The sequence below is a fragment of the Rhopalosiphum padi genome, chromosome 1 (genome assembly GCF_020882245.1).
Source record: "Rhopalosiphum padi isolate XX-2018 chromosome 1, ASM2088224v1, whole genome shotgun sequence".
NCBI classification, from domain to species: Eukaryota; Metazoa; Arthropoda; class Insecta; order Hemiptera; family Aphididae; genus Rhopalosiphum; species Rhopalosiphum padi.
Genome location: NC_083597.1, coordinates 18,436,011 through 18,455,786, shown reverse-complemented (window position 1 = coordinate 18,455,786; position 19,776 = coordinate 18,436,011). Strand labels below are relative to the sequence as shown.

At 29.5% G+C, this 19,776-nt stretch overlaps 1 protein-coding gene across 1 annotated transcript; it reads left to right on the top strand.

Annotated features, from left to right (window-relative positions):
- The first annotated feature begins 176 nt into the window (after window positions 1-176).
- LOC132930013 (nose resistant to fluoxetine protein 6) lies at window positions 177-18,898 on the top strand. Its single transcript, XM_060995674.1, has 15 exons — window positions 177-1,113; window positions 11,761-11,933; window positions 12,183-12,361; window positions 12,443-12,618; window positions 12,688-12,735; window positions 12,808-12,975; window positions 13,091-13,184; window positions 13,713-13,841; window positions 13,925-14,090; window positions 14,167-14,246; window positions 16,036-16,131; window positions 16,229-16,358; window positions 16,436-16,610; window positions 16,845-16,987; window positions 18,161-18,898. The coding sequence occupies exons 1-15, from the start codon at window positions 378-380 to the stop codon at window positions 18,284-18,286; spliced, it is 2,619 nt and encodes an 872-aa protein (XP_060851657.1). The 5' UTR covers window positions 177-377; the 3' UTR covers window positions 18,287-18,898.
- Window positions 18,899-19,776: the final 878 nt, after the last annotated feature.

Here is a 19,776-nt window from a genome sequence, read left to right as displayed (position 1 = left end):
CCAACGAGCCCGTCCGCCAGAACTCTAACCGGACTGACAGACACCGACGATTAACGGCCGCGGCCTCGCCTCCCTCTGCTCGCGTTGGTTTGCGCGCGCAAAACGAAAATACCGAGCCCGCGGATAGCCGCCCGTTTACAGATCCTCGAGCAAACGCGATCCGGCCACGCGACGCGTATCAGTCTGCCGATACGTCTGATGCGGCACGGTCGTCGTAGCGCTCAGCGATAAATAATAGTATCGACGATATCGATTTACATATTTTATATCGCGTCGCGTACTTATACGAAGTGCCGTTCGGCGGTCTGCACAATATTATCACACGTGTACGTGTCCCCAAGCACGCGAGTCGGTGTATACACACGAAATCGCACGCAATGAAAACGTTACTCTGGTCATGCTGTTGGGCGCTGATGTTCGCGTCGGTGTTGCGGCCGTCCCTGTCCACGCCGGCGACGACAAACAGCTCGTCCGCGGAACAGCATGCACGTCGACTGCACGACGTCGGAACGTCTCAAAACTCGACGGCCATTACGGCGGAGGACGGCGGTGACGACAGCGGTCGGGCCGCCGATTCGGGAGAGTTGACCGGTGGTGACCGCGGAGAAGACGACGGCGGTGGCGGCGCTAGTGCCGCCGACGGAAGTGCAACTGGCGGCGGCCGGGTGTCCGAACTTTACGAGGATCTCGAGGACTCTGTGGTGTTCGAAGACTCGGACGGCCACGGTCGCGACGGCGGTAAATCTCTGGACGACGTTGCCGCGGACCACCAGCCGCTGACCGACGCCGGACCGGTACCGGCCGCGGCTGAGACCAGCGAATCGTCCGCGTCCGCCGAGGAGTACGACGCCGCGGCCGCGGATGACGCTTCGCCGGCCGGCACCAGTCCCATCGGCCACGTCCTGCAGCGGTCGGTCAAGTATCCCGAGTACGTGCGGTCGTCCAGCTACCGCCGAGGGTGGTCGGGCGGCAACGTCACCCGTCCCGAAGAGCTGTTCCGATTTTGGGACCCGTATGAGTGGACAGCCACGCCGGCCGTATCGCCACAGTGCGCCGAGCACGTGCAACTCTACCAGGAGGCCCTACGCAACGGCAAGATGTGGGCGTTCAAAAGTAAGTGCATTGCTAATTCGTTAAAATATTATCGGTCAAATTAAATTTTGATAATTTTCGATTTTAATTAGGCACCCACATAGATGGTACAATTCTTATAGGCATTACATTTTTTTTTTATTTAAAAATATTTATAAATGCCGATTAAACCGATTAAATTTTTAAAGAGCAATTTGTTTCAGTATTTTTTTGAACAATTTTTTTTTTTGTGAATGATTATATGATAGAGGTGCAATACTTTTTTTAATAATTGTTAAAAGTTCAAAAATACTTAATTGAGTACTTATTTATGTGCTAAAATTCCTTTCGGCTTTCCATACAAGCTTTATAATAGGCCAGACACCCGTAAAGCGTAAATGTACGTAAAATTGTGACACAAACAAATTTGCATTAAGAAGTTAACATTAAGTGTCTTTAGTTATAATGTTATGGCAAATTAATCTATATTTATTTTCTTAAGTTTATATAAATATGGTCTTATAATAAAAAATGTCTTAACATAAACGTAACACTATAAAATAATCGTTGGTTTATTTTTGATAAGATATAGTTAACAACAATAACCAAATAACAAACATTCACTCAAATTAACTATATTATTCATATGCCTACAATCTACATAGTAATAAATGTATTTGACATAAATCTATATAAGGTTGTGTATTTTAGTTTTTAATTCCAAATACACACTATTGAAGTGTTTTCAAAACGAACGATAAAAAAGTGTATTTTACACCTTTTATACTTATTCTTTTTTAGCACGTTTTTTGAATTTTTTTTTAAATATCTTTTATGTTATTAATACATTAAAATGTACGTAACCTTATTTATGAATTAATAATTATACATAAATAATAACTAATAACTAATGAGGAATAAGCAATATATTGCGTTCTTAAAAAAGAAATTGTAAGATTATAGGTAGCATAGTAAATATACTTAATTACAAATTACAACCATATAATAGTCGTTTACAAAAATAAAGCTCATTTACAATTTCTTCTTTTTAGTCTTGATTTAACTACAGTAGAAAGTTTTTGACTACATTAACTTTTAATGAAACTTAATGAACCAATCGCTGGTTGACGGTCGGGTAAAATTATCAAAGATTTATATATATTAAATGTTTAACGAACCTTTATTGTCATTTACATAGTCCCAAAGAAGATAATAAAATACATAAATGTATTGTAAACAAACATAATATTTATAATATCTATGCGTATTATTTTTAGTTAATACTTTTATTTGAAATAATATAAATACGTTTTTATTATTATTATTATTATTATTAGCTACTAGTATAAAACTATGATAGCTCAATAATTAAACAATATTTTTATTATTATACTTAAAATAAATTTTACTCAAAATTGATAACAATTGTTAAGTATTTCAAATTGCGAAATCTGTAAATAAATAAAAAAATATTTATTTAATTAATAAATTATAACAATGTGATATATTGTTGAAAAATTATAGGTAAATATAAAGAATAATTACTTTATTTTGTTTTGTTGAAACTTTGGTTGGGAATGTGGGTTGTTTACCTTGATAAAATAAGAAAATAAAACATTAATACCACAATGTAATAAAAGACAATAATCGAATTAAATAAATATTTTTCATCAACACTATTGCATAGTCAGCTTCAATATAATCGTAATATAACAAGAATAAGACATTTTAATATAATATAAGGACAATTGCTTAAAAAGTGTAAAAACATAATAAATGGATTAAATTATTGGTGTTTTAAGAAAACCTAAAATTTTTCAAAAATTTAAAATATATTGACCCGTTTAATGCGAGATTTGAACCTCGATTAAAATGAATAACTCACGTGTATAAGCTTGTATAGCTAGATCATAATATTGTATACAAACCAAAACCACAATAAAATTATCTAAGGACAATTTTTTAATATTTTACCAATTTTTCATTTGTATATTTATTTATTGTTATTATGTTGTCTTGGATGTATTAACATACTCACATTTATCACGTTAATCAAACAAGATGAACGACCTACAATCATAGATACAACATAAATTTAAATAGATCCTATCTATGTCTACCGCTATATAAATTATATAGCAACACAGATAGGATAACATATTACAGCAGTGGTTAACATGCATTTATTTTGATCGTTAATAAGTAGTCGTTAATTGCATTTTGCATACTCCCATACATAGTAATTATTGGTTTTAAGATCCATAGCTCAGGATATGAAGTACTTCGCCTCCCTTCTCCCACCAAAATTATGTTGATTCCAATCACTTCAAGTGCCACTAATTTTTCAAGTCTATAGACTCTTATAAGAGTCCCACTTCTTTTATTTTTTTTCAATTCGAGCGCTATACCTATATAATTATATTTAGGTCATCGGCCAATGCGGCCTTGTGTAATATACTAATATATAGTAAGCACTGGGCACACAATACAATAATATAACAGTTATAATGCTGTCGGATCTCTCAGGATAAAATAATAGATTAGATAATATTATCATCGTTCATCTATTGTGTCATACACATATTATGGACGCATAATATGATATTCAGAATCCCGGGCAGAATCAATGTACAATACAACACGACAATTTTAAAGGTCTTAAAATATAAACGTAATTAAAAACCCACCGAACGCGTTAAGTTTTTAAAAAATATTTTCAATAATCACGTTCAAATGTATACGATTTACTAAAAAAACTTGATTATAATTTATAATTTTCAACATTAAATTATAAAGCTTTCATAAAAAATGTTGCCAATCTATTATGTTATAAAATTTATTTTTAAAAGCTTAGTCCCTACAAAATGTAATGACTAAGAAAACTATTTTTAATACTTATTGCCCCGTCTCAAATCGCATAGAGGATAATTTACAGGATAATCTCAGTAGTGCCTAGGCGGGACACTCGCACCAAATACTAAAATTGCATCTGTTCTCGAGCGGGAGGGTTTCAATTACTGTAGTGTCACAGGGAAGAGTATATTATTAAACCATTATGATTTATTTATGTGAAATATAGTGGTTCACTGATTTTTCTGAATAATTAATCACTATTATACTAAACTATCTTGAAATAATTAATATTTTTAAATACTTTTTTGAGCACAGCATGAACATTTTTTTTATAAAAAAAGGTGGGTGATGAGCGCGTATACTTTTTTTAAGTACACCATGTGCTCTCAAAATTCCTCTACGTGTCACTGGATAGTACTTGCAACTCAAAAAAAAATATTGGTAAAAAATGCGCAATAGATCCCTAGGTAAACAAATGAGTTATTTGCTTGAAATTTTTTTATTTCCCCAATGGTCTTCCCACAAACGTAGGTACGTTGTTTATAAATTATAATAAACGCGTCGGGGCGGAAACCACGTACCATTTCGCAGGTGATATCATCGTTGTTACGTAGATACTCGTCACTGAACTGCAAGAGATTGTGCGCGTTGTGTCGGAAAATTTAAAAAAAAAAACAAACAGACGCCGTTTAATCGCGGATGTGTTATAATAATATAATATGGAAACGACTCCAGCGAAACCGATCGCGCACTTCGGCACTTGTATTATTGCGTGTGACCGCCCGCGACCCGCCGCCGTGGGTAATTCGATTTTCGTGGGCCGGGCTGGTTGGGAAATCGAAAGTGTGGCCAATTAACAAGGACCCCGTTTCAAATGGCGCGTGTCACCGTCGTCACCACGGTCAGTGCGTATAATGTACTTATATTTTTATTTTTATGTGCTGCAGCGGCGCCGTTGTGTAGGTATACAACGTATGGTATTCGACGCGAATCGAACGCGATTCGACATACGGTAATATATATTATATCTTGTATGTATATTATAAGACAATATATAATATATAGGTAATGTATTTATTGTATATTATGTATATCGAATAATAATATATCGGGTGATTCATGCATCGAACAAAACAGACAGCACTGATTATATATTACAAAAACCAATTACGTTTTTGAAAATATTTATTTTACATAGTTTGAAGTTGTTAAAAACAAAATTTTATTATTATTTTATAGTATTTTTATCGTTATAGTTCTTTTTTTTTGCTGTCACTTTTGACACTTGGCATTTTCTTACTTCAAAGCAGAATATTTTTTGGAATACTTGAATATAATAAAATCAAATTTTTATCGAGTATTTTATGAGTTAAAAGTATTTAAAGTATAAATAATTAGAATGAAGTAATACCTACTGCTTTGATACTCTGTAAAATGTTGGTCCATTAATCCACTTATCTAAATTTTAAATACTTATGAATTGTAACTAAAAAACTATACTAAGTAGCCCGAAATTTTATAAATCGAAATATATTCGGAATATGAAATAAATACGTATGCTGTCATTCAAAAGTACAAAAAAAATCTTTCTTTAATTGATGTAAAATTAAAATTAGTATTTTCAAAAACGTAAATACTTTTATTCCAGATAATGGTAGCGAAAAAAATGCACCCTGTATATATCTACGGAGCGCATAAATTATATTAGATTTGTATATGTCTTACGTCGGAATGTTTTTTCGTACTTGTCCGTGTAAACACGATCGGAATTCCCATTCACAAAATTCACCCGTAACGTGTGTAGGACATAGGTATAATATATTTTTTACGCATAATATTTAACTGCAGGCATTTCGTTTAAATGTAGACAAATATATACAATGAGTGAACAATTTTCCGGCCAGTCGCATTTATTGGTTGCAGAACGAACTCGAACCGAACAATTGCCTATACCACCGGCCACAGCAATATCAATCGGTCGAGTGATGAGATCTGCAAATTGCTAAATAACAAATATTATAATAATGTATATTCAGCTACTGATAAATACGTAATAATACAACACGTGCATAGTATTGAGAAAAAATATCATGTATACTGAAAGATAAAATATTCAAGTTAAATTGTATGTTAGAACATATTTAAAAATATATTTTATTTGTTAATCATTGTCAAGTGCTAATAATAAATTAAAAATCATGAATAATATTAAAGTATACATATAATGAATAATAATATATAAAGATAATATTTTCTCATAGAACTATTATAATATCTTCGAAACATTTGACAACCATACTCAAACGATTATTATTTTTTGTAAATAGGCATTTTCTATTTTTTTTTATATAACAAAAAAGAAAAATAGAGCCAAAAGGTCGCGACAATTATTACCGAAATTAAATACCCTATATTATACCTTCATAGTTTTTTAATACTTTTAAACGTATATTGTATTTACAATATACATATATGAATTATGAATTTATTTCACCTGCAAAAGTAAGATGAGCATTTTTTAAGATAAAAACTAATCTATCGACTTATCGTTTGAATTATATGTACCTATATATTATATACTGAAAATAAATAAATAGGTTAGGTCATCTAAAAAAAAATGTTAAATATATTCAGATCATTTCGACGAACACTACAACTACGACTTACGGCGTTCACAAGCCAATTTTGCTGTGCCGTTTGGGTTATCACTTATCGTTCCAGATAAATATTACGTATTCATACAAACAATTAAATAGGGGTGTATAAAGAGTCCGTATCCATGAATAAATATAATTCGAAAAACTTTCTTTCAAACACCTTTTTCGGATATGTATAGCGTATTGTAGTTTGATTAAATTAGCTCATTTCTACGAAATTGTAATTTATAAATTGGTACTTAAACACCATCACCCACGTGTGGACGTACCATATAAACGTATAATAATATGCTATAATATTTTTATATACATAAAGCCGTTAACCACATAACGTATATTAAATTATATTTGTTTTGGTAGCGTTTTTTATGCATACTCCATAGTTGGTAGTTCTATACTTCTATCGCTACTATCGCAATAAAAATCCGATCTGCCATAAAAATAATACATTGCTCACAATCGAATCACTACGTCGAAAGATCTAGGTATCAAAAATTATGTAAATATGTACAATATATCATATCATTGTCAACGAGAGAAAGTGAATAGGTCGAAAAAATAAAAGACAGGAGCACATCGATTTTGCCTAGGGTGTAAGTATGCGTATATATATATATATATACGTATTATAATATATTATCTATAAATAACACAACGAGACGAATTATTTAATAAATAATGTACAAATAATAACAACTATTTACAATAATAAAATCATTAATGTGTGTAGCCACAAGGAACGGTGTTTGGTTGTTCCTATAGGATATACGACAATTACATATAATTTATTTATTTATGAATGTTACAATACAAGTGCACGCGAGTAGACGACCTCGAACTTGACTCCTCAGTGTTTTGCAATATTATTAAGTCTCGGAAACCAGTTTAAAAATCCAATGCGTTTTCGCATCTGTTTCTTTATTTATTTATTTATTTATTTAACATCGTTATCGTTGTTTTGAAAAACGTTAGATAATATGTATTTTTTTCTGAGACAATAATAAAAATACGTATTAAATTGACGATTTTTGAATTAACTGCGAGCTCTCCGGCGTTCAATATAGAGTTTTGGGACGATTGTTCGTTGCTTTCAAATTTAAAATAATAAAACGACATGATGTACACATCCAACGGTTCGCGACGAGATGAACGAACCGATAACGTCTGCTACGGCGTCCGCACGTACTCTCTATAACTATAGGCCTATAGGAAGAATACTAGTGGATATACTTCCCGCGGCTGTCGGTAAACGATGTTTTTTGATTGTACGCTGATATATAAATGTGCAATAATAACAGTAGTAAAACAATCATTAATTATGTTCATAATCAAAACACATATTTGAGAGTACTATAGTAAATTAGAACTTTAATTATTACAAAATGTATTCAGATTTAAGACGAAGTGAACATACCTAACCGTGTGTACTGTGTAGTGTCCTCTTAATATTAACTATTATAGGTCAGTATTATATTGCGACTGTTTTCTAATCTAAAGGAGAGTAACCATACACACATTTTGGGGGTTAGGGCACATTCTTAATCCTTCTAAAGATTGGTCAATTGTTTAATCTATAAAAAAAAATGTAACTAAATCAACAAATAACAAAGATTATTATTTTTAATATCTACAAAATGAATAATCATTCAATTTAATATTTATGAACAACAAATTATTTCAAAAAAACATAAACAATATTACTTGAATAAAATCCGTTCCAGACAAGTGTACATGTTTTTAATACATCATTCTCAGACGTCTAAAAATTATTAGAAAACATTATACAAAGCGTAAAAATATCGCTAAATAGATTAATTGATTTCTTGAAATTTAAAAAAACTCATAACCTTTAAGGTATATATGATACATAAATAATAATTATAACATATTTATTAATACACATAGTTATAATAAATAATTTATTACTCAAGTGCATTCATAGATAATATTATATTCGGGCGTCGCCCGTTACCGCACAAATGCTCAAAATACGCAATGGACAAAACCGCATACACATTTTAAAATACTGGATTCCCATTACCGTTCACAAATTTAGTAATATATTTTTCACAATTATCGTTGCTTATCGATAAATAAATATATCTTAAACGAGATGGCGTGACATTATTATTAAGCTTTATTTGTAAAAAATTATATCCACAATATACAAATTTGTAGTGAGTTTTCAGTCAGCTTTTAGTCTTCGAACAATCAAACGTGATATTTAAAATAAATTAAATGTAATGTTTAAACTTTTTACAAATAATCATTGAAATGTGATCGAGAACGAGAAGCCAATTTGGTATAATAATACAAACTTTTATTGAGAATATAGAATATGTTAAAAAAAAAAAAGTTTAAATTTAAAAATAATATAGGTATCTACAATAAATTCATATTTAAATTATTACATTATTGTTACAAATTATTTATATATAAATGCTATTTTTAATTATATTGATTTAACACACGCATTTTTAATTTGAATTGTGTATTTTGACTTTATAGAATTTGAATTTAATTCTATGTAATATTTTTATATTTCAATTTGTAATAGTTTTAATAAATTTGTGCGGTATTGGATTATATTTATTTGGTAACGGAAAGCGCCGATATATCTGTATTACAATCTGAAATAGCCATCCTAAAACCTATAGAATTTATTTGAATATTTTTTGAATTTAATTAAAAATCTTCATTAAGATATTAAGACGTATTTATAAATAAGTCTAATGTTTATTGGACTTTTTTTTTTATTTTATCACACGTAACTCTTGCGTATAATTTTTACAAGATAATACCAATATATAATTAAATACAAATAATTAAACTAATGGTTTTTAGGAATAGCTCATATTATATAATAAAATAAATTACTTATATGTTTGTTAAATTAAACAAGTTATTGAACAAGAAACTGGTAAAATAATACTATATAAGTATATATATAGTGAAATATTATACTTAATAGTTAATAGTATACTATTATAATATATTATTAAATAAATGTGTGTTTTATCCAATGGGTTTTAGTTATTTATACATATTATATTAACTATAAAATTATAAAGATATATTTTTATTGATTTATAGATAAACAACTGCTTAATAAATTAAACGTAGCTCGTAGGTATAAAAACATATGTGTTCACGCGAACACAATCAAAACAACATTGACTAAACAGCATACAACAACAGTACAGTAAGGTCAAATTTTCATTCGTTTATTCTTTGCTATAGTTTAAAACCATAGAAAATCTTAATTCCGTAGTATGAAAATTGAAACTATTTTAAAATATATTATATTGTACGCGAGTCGACAGTCAATAAGCATACGCAATAATACTTAATATATTCATTACTGTAGTAGGACAGCAGGATACCACATAGGTATACGCACTCATGTTAACACTATAAAAACTCGTTTGAGCTCTTCAGCTGAAGTATCTTTTATAATCATCGTGAGAACAAAACATATCGAAATATTTTTTACTATAATATGCTTATGCTTATCTTTTTAAACTTTTAAATTGAATTTATTTTGTAATATATGACAACGACATCTAATTTTTAACAATTTAATATAATAAATATAAACATATTTTTAGAAAATCGTAACGGCTGACGTACACACGTAACCACATTATATGACTTTTTACTATATAAAATAATATTATATTAATTATTCTTTCAAATTCTTTATGATTAAAATATATACAGTCAGAAGAGAATAGAAGAAATAAAGACATTTTATTGTATATGATATACAAGTAGACAGTAGTAACAACAAAGAGAGCCAATCGCTCATCTAGGAAGCTTTAAAAGCACCAATTTAATGAATAGAATTTAAATAATTGATACCTTAAAGATACCTCCTAGCCTTTATTTTGTTTTACATTTTTTTTTTTTAATAATATTTAAATGAGCCCATATAAATGACATAGGTTTTTTTCTGTATGTAAGAATAAATGTAATCTCTATTGGTACTAAAATAAAAACTCCACAAATATTATTGAAAAAAAAAACAAATCCAAATTTTGATATACAATTATATTATATTTAAATAAACTAAAATTAATTTATAAACTATAGGTATAGTGTTGGAATAATTTATTATTACACTTTATTCACTTTATCAAAATTTATCAGGATATAAGGTCAACTTTAAAAACTTAATTTCAAATAACAAACGTACCAAATCTTTTACTAAATCAATGTGACTTTCAACTCTAGAGAAATGTTAAAAAAGTCATATTTTAATGCAATTTAAAAATAAATCAAAAATAATTAGGTTCTGTTTTCGTAAAATCAATATTACCTACCATATGTCACTAATCTACCACTCAACAGGATAATTCTCTTATCGTTCAAAATATAAAATTAAAAATATACATGTTTATTACATTTTATACATCATCATTTGTAAATTATTATAAATAAATAATTATTTATTAACTATTTATGAATTATTATTATTATTTATATAATTAAACTTATATTCAAGATATTAGACACAGTAACACGACTTGATTTGTGATGATCTGATGAATAATCGAGAGTCTTGATAAAAATTAAGTAGAACAAAACTGGTAACTAAAATATAAAATGTATAACTATTTTTTTTTTTAATTGTTTCATATTGGTTTAAGTTTTAACACTGAAATATGTATTTAAATTACAGAAAAAACTTACGTAAAAAACTATTTATTGTAGTCTCAACCTTAAATTATTATTGAATTATATTTAAGCGTAAAAAGATGCAAGTAGACATCATCTCTTATATTATTATTATTTGAATATTAATGAATGATAATTAAAGAGAGATAATTAAATTTGATCAGTACATGCAAAAGTTGCAAACTTATCCTAAAAGCATTAGCTTGTATGCGGATTATTTGAGTTCATAAAATAAAAAAATGTTTCTTACAATATCAAAACAAAGTGAAAACTTAAAAATTTTTAATTATATATAAATTATATCACGAAAACAAATAAGAAAAATACAGATTTTAGTTGTCTATTGTAGGGTCTTGATTAGAACACTAAGTACATCATTTTTATACTGAGCAAAATTAGCAAAAGAAAAAATAATATTATTATATTGACGTAATAATAATATACTTAACTATATTTCCAAAATGTATATCATAATTATTATTATTTTTTTTTATTCTTATAGTGTCAGATGCTAGTGGACATTACAGCAGTGGTTATTTCTGGGGAAATACGTTCTGGTTAGGATCGAAAAGTTTGTGTACAGAAATATCAGAATATGATAAAGAAATACCTTTCAAACTTGGATTCAATATAGTAAAAACATACATCGCCTTAAAAGCACCTATTAATTATACGGTAAATATGATTTTACTTAATTTACAAAATATAAATAAGGAACTCTGTATTTTAATTCTATTTAGTATTCATAAATAGTAAAATATACAATAGTACTTATACCTTTGATTATTATTTTACAATTAATATAATAATCAAAGGATAACATAAATTATTATTAGTATTTTTTTTTTAATTACTTATTTCGCGATATTGTTTATACTTTACCAATTACTTTTATTATTATCTTATACATAAATTTGTAAGCAGGAGAGGTATCAACACTTAGGATTGTGTATGCCGTACTCGTGTTCCAAAGAAGACGTGGACGAGATGGTCAATCAAACACTACATCAAGACATCCCCGAAAGAGATGTCAAAGTTGCCAAAGTGAAATCACCTCACGATTACTACGACTTATTTAATGACAAAGTTTTCTGGCTCCTCGTGTAAGTGCCCCCTCTTGCCCCATGAGGCGGCTCAACCGTCGATGAAGTTCTATTCAAACCATAATATTTTCCCGTTTATAGAATAATATCGGCCACGACCGCGGTGTTCCTGATAATAGGAACAAGCTTGGACGTGTACTTAGAAAAAAACAACCGTAACAAAATGAACGGGTTCATGTTTGACAATTATAGATACGCTGTCAGCAGTGCCAAATTACAGCCGCTCTCTGAACATTCCAAAATCGATTTGGAGTCGGGTAAGACTGGGTTTTTGAATATTTAAATAAATTATATTTTATTCAAACGTATTTCTATATGTTGTGCAGAATCTTCAAAGAGTTCTGAGAACTTATCTAAAGCCCAACCGATGACTTGTAAGTACTTATGCCGAAAGTCCTATCGCGTAATGACAAATCTTAATGATTTATAATTGCGTTTTAATTAAGGTACAGCCGTGAACATGCTGCTGGCGTTTTCGGTGCGAAGAAACTTAAGACAAATATGCGATAAGTCGATTGGTGAAGACACGATATCCACAGTACACGGTCTTCGATCATTGAGCATGGTTTGGATCGTATTGGGTCACGTGTGTATTGTTTCATTTAAATACTCGGGTAAATAGTTTCGATTGATCATCATTCGTTGATCGTCGCCTATCACGATTTACATACATAAATCATAAATGCAATGCGAGTTCAACATTTCTCATATAATAAATATTTGTTATAGACAACATGGAATTCCGTACCACGGCCGAACGGCATTTGTTATTTCAATTGATCAACAAAGCGACGTTTTCAGTAGATACTTTCTTCTTCATCAGGTAAATTCAGTGTTGTTACGCATTTATATAAATACACTTTTATTGGTATAGAATATTTTTTTATATTCAAGTGGTTAATTTTATCTTATTTGTTTGGTAATAATTTCTTAAATCGTGATTAAAAATATTATTAATTTATCATAAATTCATAAAACTATTTTAATAACATAAATAATTCATTCTTCATCCATCCAAATGATATAAGTAATAGATACTTTCGACACAATACGAGTACATCATTTTTGGAATTATATATTAATTAACCTATTATAAAACGATAACATTGTTTTGTATTACCAAAATAATATCTAATAAATAATTATTTTAGTATTTTTTTTAAATGTGTTGGAGTATTAACTTGTACCTATAGTGTACCTATAGATTTTCAACGTATTTTCTTCATGACACTGAAAACACTAAACGCAATTAATAAGTATAAAAACACCTATCGACTTATTATAATCAATTCATAACGAAAACGTTTAGAATATTATTAATGACCTACATTTTTTGGTGTTGTATTTACAGCGGACTTTTGGTTTCATTCCTCTACTTCAGGACCACGGCAAAAGTGGACGTTAACAAACTGACCAAAACCACAGGTTTTTTATCCAATTTTATCGAGTTTATTGGACTGCTGATTTACCGATTCTGCAGGTTAATAGCGCGTGCAAAATTATGTGCAGACTGTAATAATTTGTTATTCGTTTTAATAAGAAAATGTTCAAATGTTTACTCAGGCTTACTGCACCGTATTTCTTTGCTCTGGGCGTCGTACAACTGACAATGAAATGGTTCCATTACAATTCCGTGTTCGACCCCCCGACAGACGATCACTTAAATTGCCCCAAATATTGGTGGAGAAATCTGTTGTACATCAACACTCTGTTCCCCGTTCAAGACATGGTGAGTAAAGAGCTACCTAAAAAATGCATTAATACAGTCACCCAACGCAACAATAGTATTACGGTATTTGTTACAGTGCATGCTTTGGAGTTGGTACTTGGCAGATGACACACAATTCTACATACTGGGAGTTATTCTTCTCATACTATCTGTTCGGTGAGAGATCAAACGATTAATTAAACATAAACAACAAAAAATAATCTAATAAGACAAATGATAGACTATTTGTACAGGAATACGACGTTGCGTCGTTGAACAAATTGAAATTCCTATAAAATAGTAGATCTTTGAATGATCAACATTCAAAAGTCTTAATGGCCATTAAAGAAAAATCTAATCAATTAAAAACAGTAAAACAAATTAAAATATACTGTTATTATGAAAAGTGATTCTGAAAGTAATAAATAAAATTTAATTTAATACAAATTTAAAATAAACCATTTAATTTAAATAATTAATACTTTCTGTAAAGGTGAGTGTTAGGTTACGGGTTAGTGATTGGAATGTTTCATACTTGAAATGCAAATAGATAGATTTGTTTTACCAATCGCCTGACATTATAGATGATTTACAAGTTACAATAATACAACATGTTCATCGATAGATCATTTACTTAACAATTTTTTGAGCAATGAATGTTATGATTACTAAAATATTGATCACTGTTTTTTAATAACTGTATCAAAACGACCATTATGTACACAATTGAAACGACCGTTAATTTAATATACATTAAAATAGATATACTGTGTAGTGTATGTGTATATATGTACTCCCTACTCGAAATATGATTCAATAAAATTACATTTCGTTCAAAAGTGAAAAACTATTGATAAAATACTTCGGGAAAACTCAATTAATAGTCAACTAGTTAAGTTAGGTAAACTATAGGTACACATAATTATCATCTACATAGGTACAAGAATTTTCTCAACAAAATAATACTGTAATAGTGTTTTTGTGATTCTTTATTAACTTTATTCCAAATAAATACGTTTTATACGTGTAATATAATTTCATTAAAAAACCTTCAATAAATTACCCACTATTCGAAATTCCATCAATAAGTCACCACTCATATCTCTCCATCGTACTTCACTTACATTTATTGTAAACATATACAAATTGTTTAGTAAATGATAAATTTAATGTTTTGTCCATTATAACCTTAATAATAGAAAATTGGATTTTATATATAGGTAATAAATAATAATAATTGTACACCTCAAAACTAAAATAGTCTTATTCGACGATACACCCACAAATCGCAATATAACTTGAAATAGTTAATCATTTAATTCTTGTAGTTACAAGAATATAAATTAAATATCATTACGTTTTTTTTTTTTGTAATAGCATATTAAAGACAATACAAATAATGTATTGTTAAAGATTAATCGTTTTGTTTATTTTTTTTTTTCAATTGACTATTACAAATTAGTGAGTATTGATTTATATCATATATATATATAAGAACTCTACTACAGGATAAAGTTATCTTTTACATAGTGTGAAAATGTGGTGAATTTACGGTAAATGTTATACTCAAAAGTTTTTACCGTGTGAAATCGTTTTTTCTGAATTACCTCGTTATTATACAACAATTATTACTCATAGTACTGAAACTGGACCACTTTTTATTTAAATATAATTAAAATTGTAAATGTTCATTATTATTGCCTATATCACACCCCTTCAACTAACGGATGTGTGGTGTCTTCTTAATAATATTACTTATAACTTATAAGGTTTGAGTTTAAAAGAACTAAAATTAATAAATATTCCACACCAATAAATACACTTGTTGTAACGTCAGCAAACAAATTGACAATTAATGAAGTTATCGAAAACCATATTATATTTTTTGTATCTTTACAACTTAGACTAAAGTAATATAATAATTTACGAACGTCTTGAAAACTCACGACACCGATTGGCTGTTTAGGTATTTCAAAGCAGCTGCAGTTATTTTAGTTTTCTGTACGGTCGCCTCGTGGTTCACTACCGGATATATAGCATACACTAACAAGCACATGCCAAAGTGAGTGATTGATAGCAATTATTATTTTCTTTTGTAATTTTTATTCTAATAAAAACGATTAAATATGACGAACAATATAACTTACGCTTTTTTACAGTATTGACGACCCGTTAGCGCTATTCGACAAAATCTATGACAAACCGTGGACGAGACTAGGGCCGTATTTCGTGGGCATGTCCATTGGATGGCTGCTGTTCAAGACCGAGTGCAAAATCAAGATGAACACGGTGAGTGCTACAGGCAGCGTTTGCTTCGATTTTCAATTTTCGACAACGATATCACTTTCGCGTTTTACTATTTGCAGCTGGTCGTGATTACGGGATGGACCGTTTCGTCGGCGGTGCTTTGCAGTCTGATATTCGGTCTCCATCAAATGGATTTACATCCGATCGCGGCAGCCGCGTACTCTTCGTTGAGTCACACTCTGTGGGCCCTATGCTTATCGTGGACAGTGATCGCTTGCGCTACCGGACACGGGGGTAAGTCATATACAACTTCAAACGCCCGAATGCAACACACCCACACAGTCCGTCGTTTTCTTAACAGCAATAATTATTGTTCCCAACGTTTAAATGTATCATTTAACACCATTAACACTTGCAGTTTACACTATCTGTACACGACTGAAAACATTTTTAATCGATACTTACCTATTATAATAAAAAATTGCATCACTTATATATGTAACAACGATGTTATTATCTCGTCCACAGGTTACATAAACAAATTATTGTCCTGCAAAATCTTAATACCGTTCAGTCGGACAACCTATTGCGCTTACCTAGTTCATCCGATCATCATCAGGTATGTGGTAATGAAAAGAGACACTCCACTTCACCTGACCGTGGAGACTGTGGTACGTACTCAATACATTATTATTATACATACATTATTAACTATATATTATAACTAATAATAGTGATGGTACTATTATTATATATAATAACTATACACCGGTATGTGGTTCAAAACTAGGTATAGGTATTAATTAGGTATATTATAATAAACCTAGTACCAAAGTTTGAATGCGGATTTTAAACTTGTAAATAGGTAGCGTTTCGTCATGGAATAAATATTTACTCAACGAGTTCTGAATCTGATCCATCGAATGGTGTAATTTTGGGGGACAAAAGTACCTATGATTTAATCAACCAAATATCCAAGTTTTAAAAATCTTCAAATCTTCTAAAATAAAGAAATAATGCAATACATTTTTAACATAGGACATTATTAGATAAAAATTAAAAATATATTTTCTCGAATTTGTATACAAAGTACCTATATTTATTTCATATTTATTTTTTTATTTTTATAATATCATGTTGACGTATTGTCAATGTTGAAAGAATTATCTTGGCTACAAAAATAACCCAATAATATTATTTCGTGAATTAGGTACCTACCTATGATTACACGATTGTCATCAAACTATATTTTTCAAAAAAATTGTAGCACCTATTTTATGATGAACTATTAAACTCTTATGTAGTTTGTTTAATATTATTTAACGATATGGATACCAGGATACCTACGATTTGTTTCTAAGTCATAAAATAATGTTTAAGACTTGTATATTAACAAGCAAATATTAGGTTATGATTTCGATTTTGGTAAATAAATTAATTTAATAGTTTAATACACCTAATGTATTACCTACCCAGTTAAACACTGGATTATTCATCCTTACATATAATAGGAATAATAATAAGTGAACTGATGAATATAATAGATACCTTATGTACAAGGGCGGATACAAGGGAGGACAATGGTTGCAATTGCCCCTCCCTCCACCCCGTTCATAAAAAAAAGTATCATATATTCCAACGAAGTTTTTTTTTTGAAATAGATGATGACCTTTTTTTAGTTGATAAATGATAACTAACAAATTGCCTCCCTCCCCGTTTAGGACCACTGTATCCGACTTTGTTTAGATATAGGTAATAGGTATTAGACCACCTATGGCCTATAACTGTATAGTTAAATGTGCTTATACGCAAATACATACTTACATTTTTTCTTTGGTTTTCAGGCAATTTTATTTTTGGGACAAATCGTCGTGTCTTACCTTTTTGCGTTTATCCTTTCAATCGCATTTGAAGCACCGATCGTGTCGCTGCTGAAACTCGTGTCACCCACCAAACGGAACAACCACTGATCATTTATATTTTCTGTATTTCATTTCATCGACGTCTATGCGACTAAGCCTATTATTTTATTTTATTATTGACTATTGTATATTACTCGTGACTCGTCCACCAACGCGACGCACTCGAAAACACGTTTTTCTCATCACGACAACAGACTACAAATTCGCAAATTAAAATAATAGTATTTACTACATAATTATAGTGGCGAGTGAACAGAGTATTTATAAATTAATTTATAATATATTTGTATGTTGATTATTGTTTTAATAATATGACATATTATTATATTATATGTTAATAATTGTTGTTATATTAATAAATAAACGATTTTTGTTTTAAACAATTATATTTTTACGGACTAAAAATGTTATTGATTCATGAAGTATGTTGTAACTATTATTTACGAATTAGGTTATTCATATGATGTACACATCTTTTTTTATATACGTTGTGTTAATTTAATGTAACAAATTAATTATAATTTGACAGTAGATAATATGTTTAAGTACCTATATGATAATGATGCACTGCTTCCTAAATCATAAAATATTGTTAAATATAATTTCATTGTGTATCTTTTATTTGTAACATTTGAAAAAATATACGTAAAATGTAATTTATTTTAATGAATCCTACCTAACATATTACCATATCTAATGAGATTTTTTTTAAATACTTTTAATTATGATTTATAAAACATTTACTTAGTCCCCATCATGAAATTATGGACATCATAACTCACATAGGCTGTCTTAACAAATACATAACGATAACATACTAAATTGTATGTACTGAATAATCTATTTAAATCTGTTGAATTTAATGTTAGTCAATTGACCTAATAATCAATATTAAATTTAAAGTAAGAAGTGAATCTAGGGAATTTCATAAATTTTTTTAATTTAAAAGTGATTTATGTCAGTTATTAATATTGTTCACATTTACAATGGTACCTAGCATGTTTTCTCAGCATAGTAAAAGACAACAAATGTGAGTACAGACGGTACAGTCATCTTAAGACTAACTTTAAGCCATTTCTAGACATTTGAAATTTTTTTATTTAGTAAGTTTTACTTCTATAAATGTTAAAAACAATAATTATGCCAAGCCAAAAATTTGTAATACAAGCATAATACTAATTACTTATTACTTATTATATCTATCGATATATGGTTCCTTTTAAATTCATTATTTCAGGATGTAAAAGGACAAAAATTAGTTAAGGATAATGTATTACTATTTAATACTAATAATATAAAAATAATAAAAAGGAAAATATCCTCAGAAATATAGGTCACTCAAAATCATTTTTAGTATACATGATTTTTCAATGAATTAAAACAGCTACAACACAACCATTACGGCAAATTCACAATAGAATTTCTATTACGTCTATGCAGTACAGTGACTGAATGATAAGGTATAGTAAATCACAGACTAAGATGTCTTAGTCCGTGTAGTAAATCAACTTATCCAGTCTTATCAGATTTGAACAATT